Source organism: Parasteatoda tepidariorum, chromosome 4 (assembly GCF_043381705.1).
Source record: "Parasteatoda tepidariorum isolate YZ-2023 chromosome 4, CAS_Ptep_4.0, whole genome shotgun sequence".
Taxonomy (NCBI): Eukaryota; Metazoa; Arthropoda; class Arachnida; order Araneae; family Theridiidae; genus Parasteatoda; species Parasteatoda tepidariorum.
In genome coordinates, this window is record NC_092207.1 from 54,323,885 (window position 1) to 54,351,258 (window position 27,374).

At 29.0% G+C, this 27,374-nt stretch overlaps 1 protein-coding gene across 33 annotated transcripts in view; it reads right to left on the minus strand.

Moving 5' to 3' along the window:
* LOC107452081 (bromodomain adjacent to zinc finger domain protein 2B) overlaps nucleotides 1–27,374 on the minus strand; it is a 124,629-nt gene that overhangs the window by 54,121 nt on the left and 43,134 nt on the right. For all 33 annotated transcript variants that reach the window (XM_071179855.1, XM_071179852.1, XM_071179854.1 and 30 more), the window contains exons 2-3: nucleotides 2,122–2,167; nucleotides 1,858–1,943 (exon numbers count right to left, since the gene is read on the minus strand). In XM_071179855.1, the coding sequence (XP_071035956.1) occupies nucleotides 1,858–1,924 (67 nt within the window). In that variant the 5' untranslated portion in view covers nucleotides 1,925–1,943; nucleotides 2,122–2,167. The remainder of the gene's footprint in view (nucleotides 1–1,857; nucleotides 1,944–2,121; nucleotides 2,168–27,374) is intronic.

The following is a 27,374-nucleotide window of genomic DNA, read 5'->3' on the forward strand; positions in this document are numbered from 1 at the left end:
AACATAGATAACTACTACATAGATACTAATTAAGATGCCACAATCATTAAAATAAATGATATAATTATTTTAACTCCATTTATAAGTGAAAATTAATCAATTAAATTTAAAGACCAAAATTTGTAGTTAAGATATCCATGATCACAAAGTACACATAAAAAGACTACAGGCATTAAAAAAATCAAATTAGGAATTTACTCATGCATTAGAATAAGTCAAACATTCTAGATTGTATTGTATAAAAATCTCAATTATATTGTGTCTTCGAAATTTTACATGCACCCAAAAGTTAGCCTAATTAAGAATATAATTAATCTAACAAAATGTAATTATACAAATCATCCCTATACTAGTTTAAAAGCAAGGAAGTCCACAAGACCTCCCCCTATTTTTTTAAATGTTCATTATAAGTTCGATAAAATTTTTAAAATCATTTTAAATTACTGTACTCTTAATTAGTATCTTTATTAAATGATGTAAAAAAAAGCAAAATTATATGCAGTTATGTACTTAATTCAAATAGTGAATACAGTCTTAGCTTCAAAAAGATGAAAGAGTTGCTTCGATTTTTAACAAGACCGTGCTAATAATAATGTTGAACATTATTATTAGCATAATTAGAACATTATTATTAGCATTACATTAATAATAAGAATAACATTAATAATGTTGTAAGGCTATGTGATCTCAAGAACACTGTTATCAAAAAGAAAAGAAGCGATAAGCCCTTAATTACAGGTTTTGCTAATCCCTACACTTCCCAAGTCTAAAACGAATGTTTAATTCAGATTTACCGCAACTTTATATTTTCACATATACTTCCAACATCAAACTTTAAAATTTAATAAGATTTAGCGTTTAAAAAAAAATTTGTCAGATTTCTTAGAATTGCTAACGAAATAAAGTAAAATTTTGCTTATCATTAAACAATAATAATAAGCAAAAACAAATAATAGTTTTATAAATTTTTAATCAATTCTAATAATATTTATAGTCAATCAATTCTAATAATATTTATATGTCAATTCTAATAATAAATAAATATTTTCTAGATTTATCAATTTTCATAAGCTTAGTTTATCACAGCTACTAAACCTCAAATGAAAAATATTATATTTACAGGTAAACACTAAAGAAAAAAAAATTTTCTCCCTTTTGTTGCATGAGGGTTTTTTAATGGATCTAGATCGTAGATATTTTTATGTCGCTGTTTTCAAATCTGCAATCGGTTTCCACAATTAGTGTCTTTCTGAGTCTGTCGCTTCTTTCTAAGCTACAATTATTTTTTTAAGTGACATTTTTAGTCTATTTTTTGTTGAAATGTACAAGTTTAAAAATTTTATAAATAACAAGGGGTCAAATAAATGTTGCGACAAACTTCTAAGGGAGTTAGGTCACTCTCCTAGAAGTTTGTCGTGGCTAAGTACACTTCTTATTATAACTCATACTAAAAATATAATTTTAATAAAATCCATAGCTTTAGGAGTATAACTAATTTAAGATTTGAAATCCTCACACTCGAATTAGGCAAGATCTAGCATTTATATAAACACAACAAAAAATGCGCTCACGCATGTTATTTTTATTCTAACACAATTTTAAAATAGTATTAAACTATATAAACATTAATTTTCTAATCAGAATTTAATCTGAACTTACAGTAACTTCACAAAAATATGGAATGATTTCGTCAACACAAAGCGTGAAGACTGATTTAAAAATTTATTTAAAGAAGTATTACTATATATTCATCACAAGTTTGATTTTTTTTAGACATTTGATCAGGAAATAATACTACAAATTAAACGATTAATTAAAACATAGCACAAAATTTTAAGCACTGATATATATGCTTACCTAGCAAGCTAGCAGTGTCAAAAATGCCCTTAGATGGGGGTCTTGAACTTTGTTCAGCATTATCCATAACACAAGTCCAGTTTTATCTGAAAAATTTGCACAACTCTTTAATATAAAAAAATATAAACAAATCATGCCGGATAAGAAAATATCAAAATCAATTCTGCATGTTAATAATATATCAAAATTAAATAATGCCTGTTAATAATAAAATAGCAAAATCAATTCATGCATGTTAATAACAAGGTATCAAAAATCAATCACCTTTCTGAGATATTTCTGTGCCAGCAGAATGTAGCAGCCATGAGTTCTGAAAAATAAATAAATAATATAAGTACACAGTTAATGTACGTGATATTATGAGAAAACACACACTCATCCCTCCTACATATATATATATTTATATATATTTCATACACTATAATAAATTAGTATTTAGAATAGTTATTTTTAAAAAACCGAAAAATAAATAAAGTCATTAAACTTTATAAACAAGCGCAAAAGCTGCTGAAAATTAAGAGTAAATATACTATAAAACGTGATAAAAAGAATACAATATAAATAAGTATAAAAACAACAAATGTACTGAGTTAGAACAATAGTGTTGTAACTCATCATGGTATTTGTGTACATAGACCTGGAAAGAATTAGGTTTTGATATGACTTGGATTAACTTTTTGGTGTTTTATATTAAGTAATTTTCGTGTTCTCTAGTTGTAGTCGATATTCCAGCCAATAGCAACATGGCCTACAGGTTTTGCTGTTCGTCACGTTGCTATAACGAAACCCAACATATCTTCATTCATATGGTATTAGGTTTCTTTGGCTGCTCATGAGTTATAACACTTTTTATTATTTTAGTTGTATTCTTTATACAACAATATTAAATATATTTTGTTATCATTATTAAATATATTTATTAAAGATATTTTGTTATCGTTAAACACATTTATCTCTAACTGATGTTAGATAAGTCTAAAAATTTATAAGCAAATAACTTACTCAAGATCACAATATTTACTATATCAGAGTTAAATAAATAAATAATATCTGTATACACATAAATATAAGTATACAAATATACTGTAAAAATTTATATTTTATTTACATATTTACTCTTTAAAACTTAGGTAGAATAAGCTGGTATAGCTAATTTAGTTTAATGTGCTACAGTTGATGTAAATTTCTATGGTTCATCAATTTAAACTTGCGATAAAAATAGTAAAGCTTCTGAAATATATTGTGGTTTAGATAATTAGTGATAAAAATACTTTTTACTTTCAAAAATTCTCCTTTTTTTATCTCCTGTATTTAAGGCAAAAAGTTTTTTTCCTCCTCACACATATGCCCTAACATTAAATAAAATATTAATTGTTTTTATTCAAATAATTTGTTTTTATTGAAATTGATATTAGAAATTCTCAAATGCAGCTAAATGTCTCAATACAGCCAACCAACAATATACCTAATAACCCATATGACAGTAATAAAAATAATTTTCCGATAATATCGGAAATCAAAGGAAAAGAAATTTTTTATACCTCATTGCATTTGTAACTTTTTTTTTTAAAAATCGAAAGAAAGAAAGGGATTCATTTTCTGTGTTTTATTATTAGAAATGTTTTTCTAATTATATACATAAAAAATGTAACTATAAGATACTTAGAATTTTTTAATTTGAAGTGATAATCTATCCTGCCTTTTTCTTTCTTTTTTTTTTTTTAAAGATATTTTATTTCTATGGAAGTAATATAAGAAAATTCAGTATTTTTCAAAATTAAATCCTTCTTTTTAAATTTTCTTCCTAAATACAATTTCAATTAAGTTACCTCGTTGATATGGGATTCTCTCATAAAAAAAGGGGAAAAAATTAAAACTTCTCTTGAATATTTTAAGATAATAAATAGTTAAATAAAATACACAATTCCTTTTTTTTTAATTTAAAAATTGTAGATATAACACACACGCAAAAAAAAATTTAATGCATAATAAAAAAACTTAAAAAAGTAGATTTTTAGCAACTAACCTTTAATTCCACGCTTTTTTAAATCCCAAGTGGACAGTGAAAGTAGGGGGAAAAAACACAAAACTGCAAAATTTATTTGCCTTTAATCTCAATTATTTTTATTATTCAGCTATTTTTTCTTTTCTTTTTTTAGTTTTGTACATAACTAAATAAAAAATATTAACTTTTTATTTGTATTTTGAATTTTATTTGCAAGTTAAGAGATTTATTAATCCTAGAAGTCAATGTAAGTAGAATTTAAATATTCCTTTTCCTCTCAAATTTATTTTAAAAATTTTATTGGCCGAACTATTGCTTAAATACTTTTATATTAATCTATATTTTCATAAAAGAATACTCTAGAGAAAGGTTTTTACCACAACTACAATCATTAAAAAATATTATGGTTTTAAGTTTTACAATTTTTATGGGGGAAAAGACGAAAATTTTATTTTAAATACTTCATTACAAAAATTTTTATTTAAATCAGAAAATATAAAACACGTATACTGTTTTTAAAAAATAATATCCCTTTACTATTTTTATTTATTTTATTTTTGTTAAATTATTTATGGAACTCAGCCGTAAGGATTTATCAAAGAAGCTAACGTGTAACATCTATTAAAGTGATGATGATCCATTGAAAAAATATTTCGGGCGTTATCATCTCGGAAAGTTTTAAATAGATTTTGATGTTAATTGTATTTTATAGTGTGTAAACTAATATCGTGTAATGCGTCTTATTAAGATTAAAGTGAAGCTCAAAAAAATTTTTTAATTCCTAATTTGTTCCATGATACAGTAGGAGTAAACAATCAGAATTCTTTTTTTTCCCCATTTTTTTTTTACATTTCCCACGGCTTTCAAGTATAGTTGTTATTTAATAGGAATAATATTCGTACCGTATAGAGAGCAACAAAATGACATCACAATTAGCGTTGTAAACGCTGTAAAAAAATCTAACACGTATTTTTCAATCTTTTCAATATAAATATAAATATACTGTGCGACTGTAAATTGCTCAAGTATAGTATACTAAGTGAAAGTCAACTATCAACAAAAAAACATGAGTCGTGGTGGATAGAGAATCGAGCGCTCGCCTCACAATAAGGTGACCCGGGTTCAAATCCCAGCGATGGCTGCTTGATACGAGTTCTGCACTTGGCTCTCTTCGACCACAATGCTGACGTAAAATATCCTCAGTGGTAGACGGTTCAGGAGTTCGAGTCCCTTAGCAGTCAGGCTAACTGTGGCAGATTTTTTTCACCATGTAACGCAAATGAGGGTTAGTTTCATTAAAAAGTCCTCCTCAAAGGCAAAATTTCTCTTACTACTTGATCTAGAAATTCTCCATGTCTTCTGGATTGGGTTCAAAATTACAAGGCTACTGAATTGAACATCGGTAGTTGTGAACTCAAAACTAGGTCAGCTGTTCAACGACGGTTATAGAAAAAAAGCAAATTGAAAGAATATTATGTCGCTGTAATCCTTAATATTTCAAAAAAATCGTGAAGCTAAAAAACTAGACTAGAAATAATGAAGCGAAACGTTAAAACTTGTAAATACTGTTTTTATCAGAAAGATAAAAATGAAGTTCTCTTGCATTCCGAGTTAGGTTCAAAATTTCAAGGCTATGGAATTGAACATCGATGGGCGCAATTTGGGTTGACTGTTCAACGCCGGTGACAAAATAAAAAACTAAACCGGGTATAAAACAGCTATTATTCTGTCAAGTGTATTGTTTTAAAGGTTATTTACAAAAATGTATTTTGCCAAGGAAATTAATCATCAGAAAACAACTAAACTTGATATCTAAAGTATTTTCAACAGAAAAGTCATAGCCATGTAAAATAAATAAACAACAATATATCATAACAATCACGACATCCTGTTGTACGAAAACGGCGTGACACGCCACATTAAGCTACTTTAAATTAAAGTACGAAGTCGAGCGTAGCAGTAAGAGATTGCTATAGTTTATCTCATTCATTTATTGTACTTATTGTCGGATACTGACATCATTAAAGAATAAATATGAAATTTATCAACAACAAAACAACACATTTATTTCAACACATTACTGTTATTCTCTGAAAAATACATGCATAACTTCAAAGTATAGAATCGAAAGAGGTTTCTTTATTATTATTAATAGTAGAAGTAGTATAAATCAGCAAAGAGCATTAAAACAATAAAAGACTGAGTTACGATAAATTTAGTTAAGTATGAGAAAAAGCCTGGTCTGGTAATATATGCATTATTTATGCGGTTTCGAATATTTTGCTTAAACTATGGATAAATTATTACATTATGAATATACTTAAAACCAAGAGAATTTACTTTATGTCATTTCTACTTTAAATTGTTGCAAAACCTGCAACTCATAAATCACGAATTAAAAATTTTTCTATTTTTATTCTTCTTAAAATTATGTCAAATAAAATCAGCACAATTGAGGAGAAACTCTTACATTTTCATTTTAACTTTTTAAATTAATAAAATGTAACATTTGCAAAAAGTTGCATTGTGATAAAATGCATATAACATCCGGGCTTCGCAAAATTAGCATAAGTCAGGAGCCTATTAACCTTTTGACACAAAATTTTTATGAAGCACATTTTCAAGCTTTATGTTTCATTTTGTATTAATATAGGTCAAAAAAAATTTTAAAAAATTACATTTAGCATTTTAATAATTTATGATTATGAAATATATCATGGAACATTTGTGTCTTTTTCTTTACATCTTTTAAACACGACACGCTTAAAAAAAGCAATTTTTCAAATTTGCACTTATTTGCAATTATTTAGAACTAAGAGAAACAGTTATCCATTATTGAAACTTCTTTAACTTACAAAATTATTTTTTAATAAATTTTTGAATTTGAATGAGAAAAAAAATTTTTAAAGAACTTTTGGGGGATTTTTAATGTTAGTACAAATATAATTCCGATAATCTAACAGATTTTTTTTAGTAACTAACAGACGGTTTTTCATAATTAAAAAATAACAAAATAGATTTTTGCTTGTAATTAAAGAGTCAGAAAAAAATATGTAAAAGAGACATAGGTTTCCCATCTGCATGCAAGGGTTGAACAGAAGAGTACGCTTGTGAAGGTGCATAGAGGTGTCTCTTATTTTATTTTTGGTATCGTGCTCTAATATTAGGCTTTTAGTTAGTATAAAACATAACGGTGCTTTATTATGAAAAAAACTCATGAAATAGCGTACAAACGTCATAAGATCAAACAAAGATGTTCAGTAAATATAACAAAATGAACATATGCCATTATGACTCCAAGAAAAGAATTAATAATCATGCAGATCACACAATTCCCTTCCCTTCTCCCTTGAGATTTCCCAGACATTTCGAACGTGACGAACGACAAAAAGAAGCGGCAACCACGGATCTGCGGAACGGAAGTGAAAAATATTCTACCAAAAGAAAACCTTCAATGGCGGAATCAAAGTAAAAAATAAAAAGTTCTAAATCCGTAAGCCGCCATTTCTCGCCTCTCTTAAAGAGTCGCAATATTATGAAGTAAATATGAAAGGCACAGACAGACGAACGAAGAAAAGGAGAAGCGAATTTTCCTAAAGCAGAGTTGCTTTTAGCCAAAGCAATCGATCTGCCAGCAGGAAAATAACGCCCGAATTACAGCTGATATTCAAAGAGCCGTTCCTAGTCGTTATGTATAAATGGATGAATTTCTGTATGTATTTGTGAAGCCCTTTGCCGCAGTCTTCTTCGTCATTATAATGGGGATTCATTTTAGACTAGTCTCGCCATGCCAAGAAAGATGGAGGAAAGATGGGTCATCCTTTTACACTCGTCCCTTTTACTTACATTATTTCCATGAAATCGTAAGGCAGAAACCTCCTCCTACATAAGACAAGACGAGTTTTATACTTTTCATTATTCCGTTTGGCAAACGGCAGAATGACACGATAAGCGATTACAAACCGTCTGGTCTGACCTTCACCTGTCTAGCTTCCATCGCCAATAATTAACAACAAAAACAGGTAAATAAAAACTGAGGAGACATTAACCTCCTAAAGAAATTCGGAATTTTTTTTGGAACTATTTGAAAATGGCGAGTTTTCTTTAACCGATAATAAACTACAAAAACACGTAAAAAACTGAGGAGATAATTAACCCTTAAGAAATTCGATTATTCTACTTTTAAAATTATTTAAAAATGGCGGGAAATCATAGTTTTCTATATCGCCAATAATCAACAACAAATATACTTACAAATACAGTGGGGACAAAAATCAAGAAATTCGGTTTTCTCTCTTTAAAAAATAGAGGAAAATTATAGTTTTTTATCTCCAACAATTAACAACAAAAATACGTTAAAAAAATGGTGACAATTATCCCTTAAGAAATTCTACATTTTCACTTTTAAAACTGTTCAAAAATTGCGAGAAATTAGTTTTCTATAGTCGTCGACAAAAACACATAAAAAACCGTGGGAAAAATAACCCTTGACAAATTCATTTTTACAGTTTTTAAAACTATTCAGAAATGGCGGGTAATCATAATTTTCTATCACCTATGAACAAAACATGCAATAAAAAAAAGAGAGAGAGAAGGAGAAAACTATGGAGATATTAACTCAACTGAAGAATTCGGTTTTTCAATTGAAAAACTATTTAAAAATGGAGTGCAATTCAGAACCATTGAAATAATATGATAATTAATTAATCATAAATAACTGGAACAAATAGTGCGTTAATTTTGCCATTTATCTTATTTCTTAAGCTCCATGTTAAACAAAAAAAAGGATAGTTATTTTTCATATTAATTGAAAAGATAAGCTATCTTTATCGAAAAACAAATAAGCAATAGTTTTTGTGAAGAAATACAGATAATTAATTAATCCTCCTACACAAGACAGATATAATTTAAAGAAATAATTGCTTGGATGTAATTCTTTTGTCAGATAAAACATTCTATTATTTTTTCTTTTAATCAAACAAATAATTTTTAAACAATTTTAATCAGTGCATTTGTAAGTTAAAGTCATATCTTATTAAAATGTGTTAATTTTTTGAAGTGTTATTAAAGTTTTTTTAAACTTTGCCGACGTGTTTAGAATGACCAAAACAATGAAAAACTAGAAATAAGATGTTTCCGATTCAAATCACATAATAAACACTGCAAATAAACAAGAAATAATAATTAAACTTGAACAATTTCAATTCATGCAATATTTTTAAATATATCATTAAAAAAACACTTCTATAAAATTTTCATGCAATAGATTCTAACATAACGTAGTTATAAGACAATTTCTCAATTTCTATTGATTTTTTAAAAAGAAATAAGTTTAAACCTGTTTTACAAATTACAAATTATAGCTGAGTAATAAATCGTAATCCAAAAAAGTCTCGATGTTTTAAATAGTTAAAAATCAGAAATCTAAAAACTTACCGAATCGTTTGCTTAACACTACTAAGCGGTGTTAAAAAGCACTTTTAAAATTTTATCTTAAAATCATTCTCAAGTTTTAATTATTTTTCCACAGTTATTTTTTTTTCTTTCGTGCAACAATATTTTTTCCAGCTCAACCGAGAATCGAAAAGCGCATAATTAATTAATAGCCTACCTATTTCAACAATGAGGTATTTTTTGGAACCTTAAACGACTTCAAAACACAGTAATTTTAAAGATTTTACAAATAAATGTTAACACAATTTTCCGACACAATACTGATTATAATTGCATAAGAGAATTCTAAAACAATTTAAGGACGCTGCGGCAATAATGTATCAATAAATATATTTATTGATCACAAACTATATTTAATTGGAAATTTAAGATCATTTTGCATATAAACTCAAAGGTATTATAAGACACCTTTTGGTCAAAAAGGTAGAAGGAAAGTGTTAAAAAATATATATTCTTTTTCTCACTTCTGAGAATTATTTCTTAATAAAAAGAAGAACATCAAAACGCTTTATGAGTTGCAAATTGTTTGTACTGCAAACAGTTAGCAAGTTACGGTAAGTTTCAAAATATTTCTTATAGATAGATCAATGAGAATGTGCAACATTTCAAATTACCGTTTCTCAGCAGAACAATAAGAATGACAGATGCCGAAGCTTTCTTGAAAATGAACTAGAAAGTCTTAAATTCGAAAGCAGGGTTTCTCAAGCCTTTTTTGCCCTGACCACTTAAGCCTTTGTAACACATATATAATTTTTTTGGTCAATTGGTTAAAACCTAAAAGAATAATTGTAATTTCTTCGCTTAGCTACCAAATTATTTATCCTAACGGAATCTGGCAACGGTCTTGAATATACAAATAAGCTAATGTTAAGTGTGCAACTTGAATGCCTGATAATATCAATATTTAAAATTATTATTTTCAATTATGCAACGATCCAAAGAACGGTATCATACTGGTCATATAATTTATTTAAACAATACACATGACATAGAAATTTTAAAATTTATAAGTTTGCATTAATAATCCCATACCTATAATAATATATCGACATAAAAAAAATAATCAAACGAATGGAACAAAAGTAATATTTTTAATCACAAAGAATGTTTTTGCTCAGCTGTCGTTTTTGCAACAATAGAAACACCTGGATCGCATTCGAGATAGGCTTCAAAAAGCTACACTTATAAATACGATTTGCATGTTATCAAGTATTTTTCCACAGAGTGAAGCAGGAATAAATGAAGTTGACACTGATCACCTGCTTGCTTCTAATGTGTTTACTTTCACTAATGCTTCAATTCAATAGTAATAACTGAATATGGATAGAGCGTTAAGCAATCACTAGAAGTTCTTCATGCTTGTTTATTCAATTGCAATAGAATGCGGTTAGAGCGTTGAACATTTACTAGAAGCCCCTTATGCTTGTTAATTCAATTGCAGTAGAATGCGGATAGAGCGTTACGCATTCACTTGAAGCTAGCTCCTTATGCTTGTTTATTCAATTGCAATAGAATGCGGTTAGAGCGTTAAGCATTCACTTGAAGCTCGGTCCTTATGCTTGTTACTTCAATTGCAATAGAATGCGGTTAGAGCGTTGAACATTCACTAGAAGCCCCTCATGCTTGTTAATTCAATTGCAATGGAATGCGGTTAGAGCGTTACGCATTCATTTGAAACTCCCTATGCTTGTTACAGTTACAGATATAAAAAAGTAAATTTTTACATTTTTATCACAAAATGACAAGACATAGACATACGATACGAATTCCGCATCCGGCTTGCACCGATCACAGTGCTGGCGTGAAATATCCTCAGTGGTAGACGGATCATGGGTAAGAATCCCCTTGCCGTCAGGCTAACCGTGGGAGGTTTTCGTGGTCTTCCTCTCCATGTTAACGAAAATGCGGGTTATCCCCATCAAAAAAGTCTGCCACGAAGGCAAATTTAACCCAATACTCGATCCAGGAGTTCCCTTGGCTTCTGGATAGGGTTCAAAATGACGAGGCTACGGAGTTGAACATTAGTAGTCGTAAACCCATAAAATTGGGTCGGCTGTTCAACGACGGTTATAAAAAAATTTAAAAAAAAAAGACATTGACACACAAACAGAATTATTATTGAAGCCTACACCTATTAGATAACATAACCAAGATTCAATGTCCGAAAGAAATGTTCAGACATTTTTTGTAACTCGGAAAGTAAGGAAGAAGTCTATCTTGTGTTATCAGAAAAAAATAAATTTATTTGATAAGAAATGAATAATTTCATTCACGCAGAATTCCTACATCATAAGGAAATGATAAGATTTAAGAACAGTGTATGGTTATTCGTTTTCAAAAGATAAACTAGGTTATATAGATGTTTCATTTCGACCCGTAACGTTTAACAAGCTATCCACGCAAAATATGTGACTTTTTATAATATTTAAACTTCGTAGCGGTTGTGATTTTGAATCCAACATAGAAAACAGATTCTTGAGTTAATCACAGAGACAAATATATTTTTTGTGTGAAACAAAATTCCACAAGGACAGGAAACTCACGGAAAAGTTCCACGTTTAACTCCACTAGTTATGTTCTGCGTATTTCTCAGATAGATGATAGCCACCTTCAGTACGAAAAATTAGCAGTCAATGCTGGGACTCGAACATAAGTTGGCTTAGTCGGAAGTCCCCTGACTTCCGACCTTTTGGTTAACAGCAGATTGCAATTACGGAGGCTCAAAATTGGGACATAAATTCAGTATTGTAAGTTCACTTGAATTTAGACATATAATGTGCTAATTCATATATTCGGCTATAATGTGCTAAATGCAAACGAAATTATGAAGTCAAGCTACGTTGCTCAAACGGTGTTATAAGCTAAATCTGACGCAAAAAGAAGAAAAGATCATTGTCACACTTCAGGATCTGGAGATTTGTATTTACCTAAAAAGAAGAAAAACTCGTTTTTTTTTATCGGAGTATTACAAGATGGCTATTTTTAATTTCACTAATTTTTCTAAGTAAATTATTCAAAGAAAGAACGAACAATCCATGATTATAAGAATATGAAGCTATTATAAAATAAGAATATTCCACACACCTTATTTTCAGAGAGAAAGGAGAGTAAGGTCAATAAAAATAAATAAATAAGAAAGAAAAAAATATGCTTCCCATGAGATTAAGAGCAGAGACGGATAGATACGAGAACCACTATTTTTAGAATATTCCAATGTACTTAAAAGAAATCTAAAGATGAAACTGACAGATGGCTCACGAAAATCTTAAATAAAAAGATGTCAGTTAAATCTATGTCATTCTAAAAAAATAATAATAATAACGGGAATTTTTAAAAAAACAAACCATCCATCTCTTTTGTTTTGAGTTGTGAATTGAATCTATGATAGAAATGGGAAAATCGAATTAAATAATGCATTTTATAAATGAGACAGGTGATGGTAAATTTGAGAAAGATCAATTTTAGAATATAGAAGCTGTTTACCAAACTTTTTTTCTCCATCGAATGTTACTTTTATACACAAACTTGGTAAAAAAAAATTATGCTCTATAGTTACGGAGGATTACAAAATGATGTTTAATCAGAAATATTAAATACGAGTTTTCAAAATGCTTTTCATGCATAACAGCAATAAGTTCGTAGTTAAGATCTGCATTGTCGCCAGGGAGTACTCCATATAAAAAAAAACTTGATACACGCCATTTAGCTAAGTTATTTTGGGGCAGGCAATCTTGTTGCAATGCCCATAAGTTAGTGGCCAAAATTCCACGCTAACACCTAATTTCTATCATCGCTTTTGTCGTCATAAATTGGTGTATTTTCATTTAAAATTACGCTTGATTGGGTTCATTGTTTCCTGAATTGTGTGCAAAAATAAGTTAGTTCCTGAACTTTTTGGGTATGAGTACAGCTATCGCAGATGCAATTGGGTTATTCGAAAAGTAATTTTGTTTTTACCTCCTTATGAAAATGAAGGACGATTTTTTTTACAGTGAATCAACGTTTTATTGAATTATACATTTTGGTCAAATATCTTTTGGCATGTTTCTCGCAGTGCATGATTCCTAGCTCATAAAACTTTTGTCCCTTACTCGTGAAAAACTGATCCAGGTGATTTTTGATCTTCTTATTTGAAATAAAGGTATTACCGCACAGAAATGTTTGTAGGAACCAGAACAAATACTGTTGACAAACCATTTCTCGTCCCCAGTGATGATGGCTTTAAAAATGGATAATTTTTCTTGGCGACTGGGAAGCAAATCACATAAGCCTAATGCGATTGCGCAAATTTCTTTCCGTAAGAACTTGAGAAACCCATATGTCGAGTTTTGGGAATAAACCTAGACACTTCAAAGTATCATTGACGGTCGAATTCGAAAAATTAAATTTCTAAGCGAACTCACGAGTTCGTCAGTTTGCATCAATTAATGCCTATATTGCGTCCTTATCAGCTTAAACTGGCGTAAAGCTTCTTCGTGTATATTAATTGAAATTTTGCCATATCGAAATTTTCCAAACCAGGTTTGGCACTGGCTCACTGTCAATACATATCATTTTTCTTGAACAGAATTTTTTCCTTTTCGAAAGTAAAATACGCCAAAAATGCTACTTTTCACTTTCCATAGTTGAAAAGGGCACAAACAAAAAACTACAGCATAGAATCAATAGAACTTTTACACAAGTAAGCCTTCTTAGAGGAGCTTTCAAAATTTACAATGATTATATGACTTGGCTGTGGAAAAAAATACAATGAAGGTCCTCTATTGGGAAAAACGATACTTTCCGAACAACCCAAAACATTCGTGCCTTAAAACACATAATTATTTCCTGCAAATGCATACAATAAAAATTCCCGATTGATTTTTTGGTATTCTAGTGTTATAAGCACATAATCAAGTTGCAAAGTTAAGTTACATAGTCTTCAAAGATTACTAAATATATCCGCATGATAAATCATTATCGAAGCAAAGCTGCTGTTTTCAACAATTGTAAAGCTGATTTACATGAATCCCAATCAATTTACGCTACAATTTTTCTCTTCGCCACAAACAGACGCATTTTCACGCCCTACATTGTTATGTAAATCATAAATAATAGATTTTATAATTTGTTTGTCACTACATTTGCCTAATTTCAGAATCTAACATTTGAAACATTGTTTTTTCAATACGCGGTCGAATTCTCACTAATCAGATTGGATTATCTAACAATGAAAATATAATAAACCCCACACAACGAAAAAGTCACTTTTCCTTTGAAGGAAGAATACAAATTCCCAAACAGGATGGGAGTGGCTTACATCTATATATCTTAATTTTCCAGAACATCAGTTCAGAACTTAGTTACATCTTATCGTTAGTGATTTCATTAATAACGGTATTGATTCGCTGTATTGATAAGTCGAAACGTTCTATTATGAATCATTTTTAGTTAAAGGATGCTAATTAGTTGGAAGACTATATTAAATTGTTTCTAGATACAAAAGCTTAACATATCAAGTTTGAAAAAAAAAAAAGAAATTTTAAAGCAAAACAAATGACGCTATGTCTCTGAAAACTAACCATTATTATCTATCACTGCCATAGTGAGACCAGACACTAAGATGTAGCATGATCTATCAAAACCAGCATCCGATTTCAAAAATATTTTCCAGCCAACATTATAAATTATTCGAATTGGCAACAAATGAATAAGAACCCGAGAGCATTTGTCCCAAGTAAACAAGACACAAAAAGGTCACCTTCCTGTACAAAAAACCAGACATATATGAGGAGAAATCGAATACGGAATAGAAGAACAAAAAGAAAGACAGGAGTAGTTCAAACTGGAGACAAAGCGGATTTGGGAGGGCGGCAGGGGCGCAGGATCAAGAGAAGAAATAACACAATCAATAACCAGGCAAATATATATAGATACCGAAATGCTCCTTCGCTATCACACCAATCTTTTGCATCGGAAGGCTGTTGCCAACTTCATCAGAGCAATTCCAAAATTAAAACTATTTTGTAATCGGAAGCTTCCATATCAAATAGGGAATAATGAGGAAAAAAAGGGATATATATGGTGTAAAAGAAGGAGGATTCTATTCAGCTTTTCAACAGACTTAACTCTCTTAAAAGCAGAAAAAGGACGCTTTAACAAAAATCAATAACTTCAGACATCTACTCGTTTTGAGGAAGGTTCTTTTTCCTACACCCCCCCTTCTGCATCACCTTTTTTTCCCTCTTGCTTTCCCAGCAACATCCCTACGTCGTCATCATTCCTTTTTCTCACTCCTTTTGAGATAGTAGCATCTCAAACAGCATTTCGCGCTCACTGATAATGACTGAACTATTTTCGAAAAAGATTTTCCCTAAAAAATACCATATTTCCCTATAATTCCTCCCTCAACAAGATTTTTTATCAATAAACAGCAATTTCCTGCTCCTTTTAAGACAAGTTCAAAGAAACATCACTAAACATGAACAATTTGATCTCATAAATGCTATGAAATTAGCTATAGACTTCTACAAAAAAAAACTTTGCATAACCTTATTCGATATAACATTATTACATTCGATATAACATTAACCAGCATTAAGTAATAATTACCATTAAATGATGGCGTTGGGTATCAAATAATCAATAGATAAATCTGAATGAATAGAATTAATAACTGAATTAATAGCTAAGAGCAGAAATATTTTTGAATAAGATTTTGCTTAAAAATATCACGATTTTTACCTCAACAAGATTTTTTTTTTATCAGTAAACAGCAATTTCCCACTCTTTTTTCGACAAGTGCGAGAAACATCTCCATACATGCATCAATATTATCTCATAAATATTTTAAAATTAGCAATCGACTTCAACAAAAAAAAAAGAAGAAAAAAAAAGACTTTCCATAGCCATAAGTCGAAATAATATTTAACCAACATTAATTGCTAATTACCATTAAATGATGGCGTTGGATATCAAATAATCAATATATAAAACTGAATTAATAGAATAACTGAATTAAAACTTATAGCAGAACTGTTTTTGAGTAAGATTTTTCCTACAAATATCATGATTCTTCCCAACAAGATTTTTTTTATCAATAAAAAACAATTTTCCCATCTTTTACCGACAAGTTCAAAAAACATCACCTAACATGAACAATTTTATCTCAAAAATTCTATATCCCTAATCCAGTCGATTTCTAAAACAACAACAACAAAAAAAAAAAACGTAACATAGCCTTAGTCGATATAACATTTAATCAACATTCATTAATAATTACCATTAAATTATGGCATTGGATATCAAATAATCAATATAATAAAACTGAATTAATATAATTAAGAATTAATAGCTTATACCAGAACTATTTTTGAATAAGTTTTTCCCTATAAATATCATGTTTCTCCCTCAACAAGATTTTTTTTATCAATTAACGGCAATTTCCCACTTTTTTTCCGACAAGTTCAAAAAACATCTCTAAACATGAACAATTTAGAAATTAGAAATCGACTTCAACAAAAAAAAAATAAATAAATAAAACTTTACATAGCCTAAGCCGAAATAACATTTACTCAACAATAATTACCAACAATTGATAATTATTATAAATGAACTACAAAAAAACTAACATAGCCTAAGTTTAAATAACATTTAACCAACATTAATTAATAATTACCATTAAATGATGGCGTTGGATATCAAATAATCAATAATTAAAACTGACACGATACACTCTTAAAAATACTTATTGAAAGTGATAGATTTAATACATTCTATCGAACTAATATTTATGTAGAAATCGAGGAAACAAAAAAATGAAGCTTATAGTTGAAATTTTCCAGCTGCATAAGAGAAGCATTAATAAAAAATTTAATAATTGCTTACATAAAAAATGCATATTAAAATGAAATTTTAATATTAAACAAATATTGAAAATCAACCAACTTGGTAATGATACAATCCAAAATGTAGAATATTAATATGGCTGAATTTAAGAGCACTTAAATTATTTATACCTTTTAATTAAAATAGTACCAACTCACCGCAATTTAAACAAAGACATGAAACGGAGACAAAATGGACAGTCATGAGCGAAATTTTTGCAATGTTTTACGAATAATGAAAAACATTGCAACATTAACATTCCGAATGCTTGCAATATTAAAAAAAAAAGAGAGAGAGAAAAGAGTTACTTAAATTGTAATTTTTTATTCTTTCTTTCTCTTTTTTCCTCTAAAAAATAATAGTACTAGCTTACCATAATAATGAAGACATTAAAAAAGTACCGGAACAGGTGGCAGCGAGAGAAATTTTAATAATTGCCTAGTAATGAAAAACAGCTTTGCACTGTCACAATCCAGGTTTGCAATATTAATAAAGGTGCCCTTAATTTGTGCTTAATTATTTATTTATTTTAATTTAACAGCGCCGGCTGAGCCATAATTATAAAAATATTATATTAGCGAACAGTCGCGAACATATCGAAGGTTGCCCAAAGTAATTTCTTGGGGAAAGAAATTATATATACTCGTCCATTTTTGCTAGTATTGGACTAGAAACCATGTAATTTCACAATCCAAATTATCTTTAAAATAAATAATCCCACCCTTTTGGTTACAGGTTTCAAAACTTAGTTTGAAAAGCACAAAAAATTGCGACTTATATCTACAACATTTTACAATCTATGGCTGTATTCAATAAATTATTCCCTCTTTAGTTGCTTCAAATGAATACTTAAAAATTCTTTAAAGAATAAATAATATTCCATAAAATATATTAATATCAACGGAATGGCTTCTGAAATAAATCTCCTCTAACAGCAAATCTATTATGAGTCAATAATCACTAAAAAAAATAAAAAAACATTATTAAAAAAAACTCTTCAATATTTAAAAAAAAATCAATTTTAATATTTTAAAAAAATAAAAGCAATTAATTAATTATATTATTTCATAACTTAACAGCAGCTATTCTCAAAATAAGATGTAATTATGATTTTAGGTTTGCACTAAAGGAAAAAAAAATTATTAAACAGCAACCAGGTTAGAAAAAAAATTAAAATAAAAAAAATAAGATAAAAAGGTGAACTAAAAAGTTTTGAAAAGTCATACAAAATGAAAATTGAAAAACTGATAAAATATTGTTAAATAATTCAAAAAGTATTTTATTTCAACCACGAAAAATATAAAATAATTTTAGAACGCATTTCACACGCGTAATAAAACATTAAATAATGCACACGAAATGTGTTTAAAAAAAACTTCGCAAAATTTCATCATTTGAGTTCTATTTTATCTAATTTTGACCTCCCTCTTGTTTTGCCGTTTTTCATTTTGAAAACCTGTTTTCCGAGATAAAATTAATTGTAGCTTTATATCAACAGAATGAGTAGAAGCAAAAAATTAATTTAATACAAATTCAATAAATACTTAACACGAAAACAATTATATAAATTAGTTTTTAAAACTCAAAATTGCTATACATTTTAGGGCCTTAATTTTAAACAAATTAAAAATCATTTCCTAGACGCTCGTAGTATAATAGAAAAAAAATTTGTTTTATCGCAAATTTTTTGACGCATTCCATCAGTAAAATCGTATGAAAGCTATTTATAAAATAGACATCTTAATTTATGCATGTAATTTGCAACTCCTTTTTTGACATATTTTTCGAATCGTATATTTCGCGATTTATTTACATGTAATTTACGACTCCTCTTTTGACATATTTCTCGAATCGTATATTTCGCTATTCAATTCAGTGATTTACAAATTGCATATTGTAAATTGATATCTGCTTACCCTACACTACACCAACCGCATTTTATACGCTAAGAGCATATCGCGATTCGCATTCATGCGATTTCAAATTCATATTTTGCGATTCATTTCTACAATGATTTAAAAGTTCAAATCTCACGATTCGTACTCACCGATTTAAAAATTACGCATCGCAATACGAATTTACGTGATACGAAACATAGTGATTTGTATTCCCACAATTTTTAAATCTAATATCACTATTTGTAATTACGCGTTTTTAAAATCTAATATCGAGATTTATATTCACACGATTTTTATGTCAAACATCGAGTTTTGTATTCCTGAAATTAAATGTTATACATGGCGATTCGTATTCACACGACTAAAAATTACAAAACACAATTTAAGATCACGCAATTTAAAAATCAGAGACCATGATTCGTATTCAAGCGACTTAAAAAATAAACATCACAATACGGATTAACGCGATTTTAAAATCAAACATCCCGACTCGTATTTATGTGGTTTATTTTTAAAAAGTTTACGAAACTAATTTTAAGGATAAAAAGCAAAGAAATAATAAATTTTGTATTCTACTTAGAATTTGAAACATATCTCTAACATTTAAATTACATATCCAAACAGAAAATTAAAAAATAATAATTTTAAAAATGCTTTCATAATTTCCTCTTTTTTTTTTATTTTTATTTATTTAGTATTATTCACAAGGATGATCCAAATCTGTTCAAGAATCGTAATCATAATTAATAGTTATTTATTTATTAGAATTATTCACAAGAATGATCCAAATCTGTTCAAGAATCATAATCATGATTAATAGCTATTTATTTATTTATTAGAATTATTCATAATAATGATCCAAATTTGTTCAAGAATCGTAATCATAATTAATAGTTAGTTATAAAATCTAATTTTTTTTATTTCTAAAAATAATACAACTTATAATTTTAATTATTATTAATTTTTATTCATATGTATTTCAAAATGAAAATATTAAAATTTCATAAAATAAGACTAAAAATATAATACATCAATTTTATTCTTATTTATGAATATTATAATTAGTATTTATAAATTTCTAAATTCAGAATAACTCTCTACGTGTAATTGTCTCCTGCAAAAATTTCTCTCTTTACTTTTGCTTTTATTTATCACCCCTGAATTAGTTTATTATTTAATTTATTATTCTATTTTTTAATCATGCTTTGTAAAATGTGTACTGCATCTGCCTCTGAAAGGAAAAGCTTCGAAACATGTCGACAAACTGAGGAAAAAAAGTTCCGCCCTTAACTTTTATAGATAACATATCTGTTGATATTAATCTTATACATATATAAAAGGAATATAATGATTTTGAAGATACTTTTGGATTGACTACGCAGATAGTTAATTTATTTTTAATATTCCTCAGTCTATTTATTTTTAATCTTCCTCTGACAGCGGCATCTAATCGAACTAATAGCCAAAGCTGCATCCGCGCCACTGAAAATAAATTTTAGAATAATTTGTAAGGGAGAAAATATATTTATAAGCCATGCACTTTATCAGTGATATTATTTAACCACATTCTTTTATTCTTCTGCTTCCCAGGTACCAAAGCTCAAAGAAATATTTATTATTTAAAACCAGTCATAGGATTAGGAGTAATTTGGAGCAGTTTGAAACGATAATTTTATTCTATCTTGAGTCGAAATAAGAAATCCTAAAAATGATTTTCTGAAACACGTCACATTGAATTCTGGAGAAAATGACTATTACATCACTGCTCGAGCTTTTAATTTTGATATTGTCTGTATTTAAAAAAAATAACAAGCTAATTTTATACAGGAAATTGCATAAAATTTATAATTGCATATGATTAAATAAATTAATGTGAATTTAAGGAATTAAAATAAATTTTTATTCGAATTTCACTCTCTACTCGAATTTTCTTAACTGGTTAAAACTGGATAGAGTTACACAGGTAATAGTTATTCTTTCACAAAGGGAAAAGAATTAAAAATGAAGGAAAGTTAAAACAAGGAAGACTTATAGAACTAAACACGACAATCATTGAATAACATGATTTCCGTAAAAATTATGAAATTAAACAGTCATTTTACTCCAAAATAAAGAGAAGAAATGGAAAAAAAATGTACAACTTTTTTCATTTTTTTCAAATAAAAAAAAAAAACAGAATTAAAAAAAATATACATAGAATGAAAATGGAGAAATTGCATTATTCGAAGTAAGACGATTTCTTCACAAACTATGACTAAAAACTCGTCTGTGACGTCAAGTAAATCAAAATAAAAAATAAAAGTCAAAATCACGAGCTATAAGAAAGGTCGAAAACATACTATTCTGTTTACGATTCTATTTTTAAATAATCAACTGCATTACTGCGGAATATTTTAACAAGAAAGTAGAGTGTGTTGCTTAAAACCTTCTAGTTATTAAATAAATGCACAGATGGGAAAGTATATGATACACTTATGTTAAAGTAGAATCGTTTGGTAATGGAACAATAGTTTGAATGATTTGCTCAATAAAAGTTTGATTTAAATTTAAACTCAATAATATTAATTAAACTTTTAATTTTCTTTTTCATTTGTAATAATGATGATGATAAAAATTGTCATTGGTTTCACATTATTTTCAAATTAATAAAGTAATTTCTAAAAGAAATTATAACTTGTCTAATAATTATCGTTATCAACAATAAATATATTTTATGTTTTGTCGGATAAATGTTAAATGTAGTTATAGTCATTATAAATTTGATAATCTGTCTCTGCACTAGTGCTAGGCGGCAACAGAATTTTAATACCACTATAATGTTCTTTATTAAACATAGGTATTTCGTGATATATGGCGATTTTTTTCCTGGTTAACTAATAGCGCATTTTTTTTTACAAGAATCAATATTTTTGTTATACAATGAAAATTATCACTCACAATAGTATCATATTCGATAATTATCGTTATCGACATACGTACGATATTATCATTGATAATACTAGCAACATATTTGTTTGAGTGAATGAAAATACTGTCGATGTTATCGTATTCGTTATTAATAAGATCTCAATTTTATCATGTTGATGATACTCGAGAATAATTTTCGTTATCGATAACGATAGCGATATTGTCATTACCAATAATGATGGTATTTACAAAAATTATGGTAAGACATGACACTCAAGATACACAGAGAGAATACTAAAAAATATTTCAAATATTTATGATCTTTAAAAAATATGTACATATCACGATAGATCTTCAAATTGTTCACCTCAACTTTGAGCCTTTTATCTGTTCATAAAATAAACGTCTGCTGGATTTTAATATTCTTTATGAGATCTATCTCTTTTATGTGGAAAAGTAATTTAATATGTACCGTGGGAAAAATAAATAAATAAAAAATGAACCGCCCTGAATAACTTTTGATATAATGATCGGTTCCTCATGTTTTCAAACTTAATGGCGCACAGGGGTGAAGTCAAAAATGCTAATTAATTAATGCAGAGCCGCGATGGCTCAGGGGATAGAGCATTCGCCTTCCAATGAGGTGAACTGGGGTTCGATTCCGCATCCGGCTTGCACCGACCACAGTGTTGATGTGAAATATCCTCAGTGGTAGACGCATCATGGGTTAGAGTCCCTTTGCTTTAAGGCTCACCGTGGGAGGTTCTCGTGCTCTTCCTCTCCATGTAACTCAAATGCGGGTTGGTTCCAACAAAAAGTCCTCCACGAAGGCAAATTTCTCCCAATACTTGATCCAGGAGTTCCCTTGTCTTCTGGACTGGGTTGAAAATTACAAGGCTACGGAGTTGAACATTAGTAGTCGTAAACCCAAAAATTGGGTCGGCTGTTGACGGTTAGAAAATAAAATTAATTTATGCGGACGATATTTAAGTTACGAAATCAGACATAAAAACGTACTTTCTCTGAATAAAAGTACTTTTTTTGTTGAGGGAGTTGAATTCCTTACTCTCAAAATATAGGGAGTAACCGCCATTTAGGAAATATTATCCCAATTGTTTGGTCAGGTGAGCAATCTTAAGTTTGAACCCCTTAATGTTAATTTTGCCTTTTGTGTATTTTGCCATATCTCGAGAATTTTTAATGCGAATCGAAAAATTTTTGCGCATAATTATAAAATTCGTTTATCGAAAGGTAATTTTAATAAATATTAATTATTTTATCTCATAATGGTCAAAAAAAAATTGAATTGAAAAGCATACAATTTTTTATATTATTTTAAAGAATGTAATTTTATACGGCAAAATACAAAATTGTACCGAAATCGGTCGAATAGTTCCTGAGAAATCGAATTTTAAACATCTAATAATACCATTACGTTATCACAATGTCTTTAAACACTGACACCAGACATTAAATTTTTTCTTAAAACTCTTGAGTAATTAGACTGATTCCAGGTGAACAGCTGGCTTTGAAGCTTTCCCAAAGTGAGTCATTTTTAGTTCAGCAATCACGTATGTTAAAAGTTCGCTTCCAATGTCTACATATATCAGATTTATTGTTGATTAATAAAGACTTGCACTTAGTCAGCCCTTAGTGAAAAATATGTTTTTCACAAGCGTTTAGAAGTTATTTTAATCCGATGGATTTAGTGTTTAATTTTTTGGTTCAAATCTAGGATATTTGATTTTTCTCCAGGGATGCACAACCTATGGTAAATGGGGGAAAAAGTAGCCCTAAAAGCCTTTTAGCTTGGCTTTTGAACTGTCTAAAATATTGGTAAAAATATAAATTTAAAAAAAAGCAACAAAATTTTTTCTGTCATCCTGTAACAAGAAGTTTACTGATCTAGTTAGTTAGCAGCCTTTCTAAAGTATCAGATTGTGGCAATTCCTTTATGAAAGTTATATTTCTGCAATGGGTTCAAAGTTAACTTAGAGTGCCTAGAGTAGGCACTCTATACAGGCACTCTAAGTTAACTAAAAGAAGAAAAAATTCTCTGAGGAGATTGAAACAGTTGTGGATATTTTAGGCAATGGCGATTTCACAAGCATTTTGGAGCAATTTTTGGTGAAAGTTGAGGTAACGATTGAATAGTTTTTATTGTGTGATAGGATTATATAATATCAAACAATAAATGTTACATTTTATTCCACATTAAACATTATATTCATTGTGTTGATTGAGGCACATTCGAAGTAAATACTTCAATGAATTACCATCCGGTGGCAAGTTTAGTTATCTATTCAACAATGAAAATAATTTTATGTAATTTAATTTGTCATTATCATAATCTGGTACTAAGTTTACTATTCTTTTGATCATCACTTTCTCAAGAAAAAGAAAATCTGAATACTTTTCTAAGATAACATTTTTACACTTCAATTTTAATTTCAATTAAAAAAAATTTCTCGTAGGTAAAGTATACTAAAACCATTTTCCTTTTCAAATTTCAAGTAATATGAGAGAAATATTAAATAATAAAAATAAAAAAATTAAATAGTGTGAGAGAAATTTCAAATAAAATACTACAATTTAATCAGCGACAATTTCAATCAAATATTTTTTTTTTTTTTAAAGAATAAAATAAATTTAAATTCTATATAACTCGACAGTAACTAAAACAAAAATATCTCAGTTTTTTTAAACAAAATATTAAATTAAAAAGAATTTTTAAAAAACCATCTCGCATGTCGTATTATAAGTTTACGTAATAAATTTTTCTAGCAATTAGTGTATGTCTATTATTAAAGCGGCATTACCATATAAGGGTTGCTCGATCAACCCCTAATTACTAATTAGCGCTTATAACTTTCCAAAGTAACGGATTTTCCCTGAAATTTCTGTTATCTGCATTCTTATTTACTCAAAAAGTTCTATGCCTAAATAGATACTTAAAATAGGATCTGGATGAACTTATTTACAAATTATAATCTTTCTTCCTTCTAATTCTTAAACCCTTTCAATTAAAAGTATTAACAGGGTTGCTGCTTGTCGGGAAAAGTAACTTTTCATAACACCCACTTCTTTTTCTTAACTACACTTGAAAACATTTCTATTAATAAATGTATGTCTTAAAGCTCAGTTCATTTATTACTTCGGAATGAAAGGAAGGCATTTAATGCTTTTGCTAGTCAACCTAATCGGGACAAGCAGCATGCCAGCATTAATTTACAATGTGGGAATGACTCTTTGTACTTTNAGATTGAAACAGTTGCGGATATTTTGGGCATAAGCGATTTCTACATTCCACCAGCATTTTAGAGCAATTTTTGGTGAAAATTGAGGTTATGATTGAATAGTTTTTATTGTGTGATAGGATTATGTAATATCAAACAATAAATATTACATTTCATCACACGTTAAATATTATATTTATTTGTTGATTGAGGCACATTCGAAATAAATACTTCAATGAATTACCCGGTGGTAAGTTTAGTTATCTATTCAACAATGAAAATAATTTAAGTAATTTAATTTGTCATTATCATAAGCTGGTTTGAAGTTTTCATATTCTTTTGATCATAATTTTCTCACGAAAAAAAAAATTCTGAATTTTAATTCCAATTTATTCCAAGAAAACATTTTTACACTTCAATTTTAATTTCAATTAAAAAAAATTCTTGTAGATGAAGTATACTAACACCTTTTTCCTTTTCAAATTTCAAGTAATATGAGAGTAATTTTCCCTGGATTTTCCCTGAAATTTCTGTTATCTGCATTCTTATTTACTCAAAAAGTTCTATGCCTAAATAGATAGTTAAAATAGGATCTGGATGAACTTATTTACAAATTATAATCTTTCTTCCTTCTAATTCTTAAACCCTTTCAATTAAAAGTATTAACAGGGTTGCTGCTTGTCGGGAAAAGTAACTTTTCATAACACCCACTTCTTTTTCTTAACTACACTTGAAAAAATTTCTATTCATAAATGTATGCCTTAACTGTTAACTTCGAAAAGTATTGGAAAGCTCAGTTCATTTATTACTTCGGAATGAAAGGAAGGCATTTAATGCTTTTGCTAGTCAACCTAATCGGGACAAGCAGCATGCCAGCATTAATTTACAATGTGGGAATGACTCTTTGTACTTTTATGTAATATTATAAATTTCGTATAGAAGATGAGAATTAGTGAGAAAAAAACACAGAAATTTCCACCATTTTCATCTCTTTTGAGCATCGATTGAAAAAAACTTCTCATTATGCAGCAGGAGTACCTTTAGTCTCTCTCTCTCTCTCTCTCTTTCAATTTTGTCCCGACACAAAGAATTTGTTAACTAGAGATGCTGCCCAAAGAATTTGTCAATTCTTGATTCTTATTCATTGCAGAATGTCTTAAAATAAATTTTATATTTATAACTAGCAGTAAAATATTCCCGCAACACTATAATGTGGGACGGGGGAGGGTAATGGAAGGTTTAGGCTCTACAATTTCGTAACCAACGGTATGATTATGGCAATGCGATCAGCATTTGCGCACAATTCTGGTACAGCTGGCACCCGATCTGAAGCTGGATGGTCTTAAAGTCGCCACAGGCGATCCAACAATGAGTTCTCCAGTTCTTCACAATGACAATTCAGTAAGTCGTGGTGGCTCAGGGGATAGAGCATTCGCCTTTCAATAACGGGAACGGGTTCGAATACCAGCTATGACTGGTCGATACGAAATCCGCACCGGCTCGCACCAACCACAATGCTGACGTAAAATATTATCAGTGGTAGACAGATCATGGGTTAGAGTCCTTGAGAGGTTTTTGTGGTTTTCCACTCAATGTAAAGCAAATGCGGGATAGTTTCAAAAAAGTCCTTAACGAAGGAGAAATTTCTTCCACTACTTGATCTCCAGGAATTCCTCTGTCTTCTGGATTGGGTTATCTCAAACATCGTCGTCTCGCATATCATCGCTGATCCTTTCTTATCTCTTTGATTTACGAAATCAGGTTTCTCATGTAGCGTCAATTGATGGTCCACATTTCCTTTTTAAAATTGTCGCCATTCAGCGAGAATAAGGCATTAGTACAAATCTGAGAACTTAAATAGAGTATCTGAGAGTAATCTTATCCGTAGTAACTTAGAAAGAAAAAAAACGAAAGCAGAGAATATTGCAAGAATGCGTTAATTTCTGGGTATTCTTCTATTCTTATTCTATGCAGCGTTTAAATTGATTCTATATTTATTAATTCATACTGGTGGCGCAAACTCAACCAGATTGCGCTGAGTTAAAAGTCTAGCTAAATTTTTATTGCACACAAATTATGTAATGTCACTTTACAATAACATGAAAAGGAACATAATGTTCTCATAGTAATTTCCTCAATATTTTACGAGAT